This window comes from Nicotiana tabacum, chromosome 13 (genome assembly GCF_000715075.1).
Source record: "Nicotiana tabacum cultivar K326 chromosome 13, ASM71507v2, whole genome shotgun sequence".
Taxonomy (NCBI): Eukaryota; Viridiplantae; Streptophyta; class Magnoliopsida; order Solanales; family Solanaceae; genus Nicotiana; species Nicotiana tabacum.
The window spans coordinates 76,116,698-76,122,677 of NC_134092.1; the positions used below are offsets into that span (position 1 = coordinate 76,116,698).

General features: G+C 38.5%; 1 protein-coding gene across 1 annotated transcript; it reads left to right on the forward strand.

The window, feature by feature from the left end:
- Nucleotides 1-721: 721 nt before the first annotated feature.
- On the forward strand, nt 722-1,159 carry LOC107811060 (uncharacterized). The gene has a single exon (XM_016635914.1). The coding sequence runs from the start codon at nt 722-724 to the stop codon at nt 1,157-1,159; it is 438 nt and encodes a 145-aa protein (XP_016491400.1).
- Nucleotides 1,160-5,980: the final 4,821 nt, after the last annotated feature.

Consider the following 5,980-nt stretch of genomic DNA (forward strand, 5'->3'; position numbering starts at 1 on the left):
TATAATTTTTAAGACGAAAAAGATGCTCGAAGAGTGAAGGTGGAGTACGATGATCCCTTTGTACAAGAACAAGGGTAATATCTAAAATTGCAATAACTATCAGAGTATCAAGTTGCCGAGCCATACTATGAAAGTCTGGGAGAGAGTGGTGGAGCTGAGAGTGAGGAGGAGTGTGTATTTTCAAAAACCAATTCAGAATAAGGCATTTGACTAAAAAAGCCATTCACCTTGTTAGGAGATTGATGGAGCTATATATGGAGAGGCAGAGAGACTTACAAATGTTGTTCATCGACTTAGAAAAAGCTTACGATAAAGTTTCGAGGGAGGTTTTATGGAGTTATTTGGAGGCTAGAGGTGTACATATTACATACATTAGGGCGAATAAGAATATATATGATGGAGCTAAGACCCGGATGAGGACAGTGGGAAGGAACTTAGACCATTTTTCAGTTATGATGTGGTTACACCAGAGGTCAGCACTCAGCCTTTTTTATTTTCCCTGACGATGGATGCACTAACCTGCCACTATTAAGGGAAGGTTACGTGATTCATGTTATTTTCAAATGACATTGTATTGATTGACGAGACGCAAGGCGATGTTAACGCAAGATTAGAGGTTTGGAGGCAGACCCTGGATTCTAAAAGTTTCGAGTTGAGCAGGGCCTAGGCAAAATACTTGGAGTGCAAGTTTAATGGTGCGACTCAGTAAGCGGACGTGGATATGGGGCTAGATTCACAAGTGATCCCTGAGAGAGGAAGTTTCAAGTACCTTGAGTCAATTATACAGGGGAATGGGAAAATTGACGAGGATATCACACATCGTATTGGTGCAGGATGGATGAGATGGAGGCTCACTTATGATGTTTTATGTGATAAAAAGGTGTCACCAAAGCCTAAAGTAAAGTTCTACAGAGCGGTGGTCAGACCGACTATGTTCTATGGGGATAAGTATTGGCCAGTCAAGAGCTCACATATTCATAAGATGAAGGTAGCAGAAATGAGTATGTTGAAATGGATATGCGGGCATACTAGGATAGATAAAATTAGGAATGAAGTTATTCGGGGCAAGATGGACATACCCTTATGGATGACAAGATGCGGGAAGCGAGACTTAGATGGTTTGGATATGCGAGGAGGAGAGGCAAAGATACCCCAGTAAGGAGGTGTGAGAGGTTGTCCTTGGAGGGCCTAAGGAGAGGTAGATGTAGGCCAAAAAAGTACCGAGGAGAGGTGATTAAGCAATATATGGTGGTGCTTCAGCTTATCGAGGACATGACCCTTGATAGGAAGGTATGGAGGTTGAGGATTAGGGTAGAAGGTCAGACTGCCTAGTGTTTTCCTTAGTAGTAGGAGTGCGTACTCTAGTATTTTATTGGTATTAGGTTTCTATTACTACTTGTTGTGTCTTTCATTTCGGTCATCTTACTATCTTGTGTCATTAATGCTTCTTTTCCATTACTTCTTATTGTTGTTTCTTGCAATTTGTCTTTTTATTACTGTTGTGTTTATTCTTTCCTGAGTCGAGGATCTATTAGAAACAACCTCTCTATCTTCACAAGGTAGGGGTAAGGTCTGAGAATACACTACCCTCCCCAGACCCCACTATGTGAGATTACACTTGGTATGTTGTTGTTCAACTTATAGCAAGTCTACGAAAATATTACAACTACTGGTTATAAGCATGAATAAATATTTATTATCACTTCGTGTGGTAAATAATTTAGTTACAACGAGATGTATGAAACATGTCCACTTCGGGTGGTCGTACTCTGCAAGAGTTCAAGTGAACCATGAAGTTAATTCATAATAAGACTTATAAAATATTGCCAATACTGATGGTTATATAATTTGTCACGACCCAAAATAGAGGGCCGCGACTGGCACCCGGTACCCTACTGTGACGACCCGACCGACCGTTTTGAGTATTTGCATTCAGTAGAGCAGTTTGAGGTCACGAGTAGCTTTGTATGATATATTATGACTTGCGTGTATCGTCGGCATTGGTTTTTGAGTGGTCCGAGATTGATTTAGAAGGATGATTCTCACTTAAGAAGCTTGAAGTTGAAAGAGTTGACCAAGTTTGATTTTTGCGTATTTGACCTCAGATCGGAGTTTTTATGGTTCCAGTAGGTCCGCATGGTGAATTTAGATTTGGGCGTATACCCGGATTTGTATTTGGATATTTTTAGAAGGTTTCAACACTATTCGGCGAAAGTTGATAATTTGAAGGTTTAGAATGTTTATAAGTTGAACAAGGAGTTGACTTTGATGATATCGGGTTTAAATTTTTGTTTCGGGAGTTTAAATAGGTTCATTATGTCATTTAGAACTAGTGTACAAAATATGAGGTCATTCCGAGTTGATTTGATATGGTTCGGCACGAGTTTTGGAGGTTGAAAGTTCAAAGGTTCAATAAGTTTGATTTGAGGTGCGATTCATGGTTTTGATGTTGTTATGCGAAATTTGAGGCTAGGAATAGGTCCGTATTATATTTCTGTACATGTTGATATGTTCGTACGGGTACCCGGGGGGCTCGGGTGAGTTTCAGATGGGTTTCAGACCATTTTAGGCCATGTTAGTTCTGCTGGTTTCTGCTGATTTTTTGGTGCTTGATTTCTTCTTCGCGTTCGCGTCCCTGTCTTTGCGTTCGCGTAGTGTTAGGGCTGGTATTTATCGTGTTTGTATCCAGGTCTACTCGTTCGCGTAGCGTTGAGTTAGGCTGGGCAGTCGTGAGGAATTCTTCTTCGACGTTCGCGTAAGTTTGACCGCGTTCGCGAAGGTCTGGCTGATGTGTTCATCGTGTTCGCGAGGATTATGCTGCGAATGCATAGTGTAAATTATGGTAGTGGGATTTTATGCATCGCGATCGTGAGGGTACAACCACAATCGCGTAGGGTACCATTGGGCAGTGCACATAAGTACTCTATTTCGAACCTTGAGCTCATTTTATCACATTTTGAGTTGTGGAGCACAAACGGATTTGTTCGATTTTGGAGAGGATTCTACATATTTTTGTGCAAAGCCAGTATTAGAGATATCGAACTCGGGCAGAGTTAACTTATTGATCGTGAGGATTCAAGGTATAGCTGCTTGGTTGTCGCAATCCCTTAGAGTCCTTTCCTTTCATTGTACTATCAGCTTGTTATTTGAAGAGTATTGTATTTCGATCTTTGAGATCTTTACATGTATACAACTAGAGTTCGTGACTCCATATTACCTAATCTTGGGAGGTTGTTATGATTATTACCGCGTAGGCTTATTTTGATTTTGTTTCGGTATTCATATTAAACTTTGTTTAAATTATCATTGTTAAAAACTGGCTTAAGTGTTGTAAGTAATCGACATACCTAGTCTTAGAGACTAGGTGATCACGTCGCCTGTGATGAAATTTTGGATCGTGACACAACATGGCGGTGCCCAACCGATATCGAGTACTCAACATTGCATACGAATGAACAGAAGCTATAGGATTCAAGCCAAAATAAAGTCGTACGTTAAGGAATCAAGAAAGGGAAATTTTCCTGAAGCCCTAGAGCCGCTCGCGAATAGATACTGACATTTCTGTACCGATCCACAAGACTCTACTAGGCCTGCTCGTGACTTGGGAGACCCTTAGCACCTAGAGCTCTAATACCAATTTGTCACGACCCAAAATCCCACTAAAGATCATGATGGCGCCTAACGTACTTGCTAGGCAAGCCACCACTCAACAACAATAATAAAGTCTAATTATTAAACAATTAACGGATTCATGATATAATTATCAAAACATAATAAGTCGTAAATCAATAACAAAGGTACATGAATCCCAAACAAGGTCTAAACGCGACAACAACTGTCTAAAAATGCCCAAAATTCGGTGTTATAATGTCCCAAGCATCTAACAAGAGTAATAGTAACAACCGACAATAACATATGTCAGAAAAGGAAATAAGTAGACAGAGCTGACTAAGTACGGAAGGGGAACTCCAAGTGCTATAGATCGAATCAAGTAAGGTATCTCACCACGAAGTCTCTAGAAAACACTTTTACTCAGCTGGATGGGTACCACTAATACCTGTCTTAGAACCTGCACAAAAATGTGTAGAAGTGTTGTATGAGTACATAACCGCGGAACTCAGTAACTATCAAGTCTAGCCTCGAAAAAGTGGTGGCGAGGGGTCGATACTGACACTTACTAACAGTCAAATAATCAGGTAAAAACATGAATAAGATACGAAGTAAAGCATGGTATCATCAAATATATATAAAGGCTAGAGAAAAAGTACACATGGAATATAGGCATGTTTTATAGAGAAAGGGAGATCAAATCAGATATCAAATACCTCAATTCTCGCATAACAACATGATATGTATCAACCGATATTTACATAAAAGCCACTGCATGAGTCAAAAATATGTAGATATGCATACTCAGGATCCATTCTCAATACCTCACATCACAAATTCATGTGCCTTACACAGGCCATGTGTTCAAACCAAACACCAAATTCGGGTGCCTATGCTCACAGGGACCAAAGTAACATGGGCAACCTAATGGTTTGCATAGGAGTGAGGTTGGCAGAAAATTTCTCCAACTTTTGCTCTAAACTTTAGAATATTTAGGTTAAGGAAAACAATCCCAATAAGACTTGGTTTTATTAAATATCTCCAACTTCACAATCATCTTACTTTTATGCAAGTGTTAAATTAATGAATTCTTATTGATCATGAATTTCTTTAACTGCTATAATACTTGTAGTCTACAAAATAAATCCTTCAAGGAATCCTACTTACATTAGGAATCAGTTTATAGCTTCTGATTAGTATACTCCAAGGGACCCGGTTCTTCGACATCTGCTTGACAAATCATATCCTTGTTTATAAGCACAACAAACATCTCAATAGATCTGGTTCTTTATTCATTATTTGTTAATCATCAAAACTAATTTGGAATAAAGCTCGATCCTCTCTCCTCAAGTCGAATCCTTGTGTTTTTGACTGAGTCTGTAATGTCTAGCCCATTCGAAAGAATTTTTAGTTTTATTGTTTCGGTGTCAAATGTTTGTAGTGTTTGGACTGACGTACATTATATATAGCGTTCATTTTTATTTTCAACTTCTTGTGGGGGATACTGCGCCAAGACGATGCCACCAAAAATTTACAACAATTACATAAAGAAGGCAAAATTAATGTAATGTAACATACATGGTAATATTAACGGAGGCGAAGCCGCTTGAAGTTTGTATTTTTGAATTTATCGTCAAAATCGTAGCTCAATTACTGGGTTCAATTATATATTTATACATATTTAATTGATGTTCCAATACAAATACAAAGTTTAAGCTAAAGTTACTAAATTCGTCTGATCTTGTAGCTAATATTATAGTTCTGCCCCTCGTAATATAAGTATTACATAACTTTTTATAAGTAGCCATATGAATAACAACATTTAAAAAAAAATTCAAGATAGTCCATGACGAATCTATTCTTGTAACTAGTAAATATTTAGTTAAAAAAGTGCCGGTTTTAGACGATGGGAAAATTGCAATTGCAGAAAGGTGTCGTGCCTTGGAAAGAAAGAGATGCAAGAGGTCATCTGTCAGACAAACATTTGAAATGAGGAGCAAACCGCAAGTATAGACAGTGGACATTCGATTCAATTGTTGGGGTATAAGAACAAAAGCTTCCGTAGCCTTTACTTTCCTCTAACATAAAGCTAACCATTATTCATTTTCCTATACTTCTTTGACCCTTACATTAATTATTGATTAAGAATCTTAGTTAATGATTTATGATGCATCAACTCTTCCCTCTTCCCCTTTCCTCCCTCACCTTGGGTTGTTGGTGACAATGAGAGCTCATGTAATCATCAATTTATCAGAACTACTTTAGAAGATTACTTACTAGGAATATAATAATCATGACATTCCACCTGCTCCGGCCTCATTCTCTGTTGGCAAATTAATCTATTCATTGGCAAAAGAACAACAAAACTTCT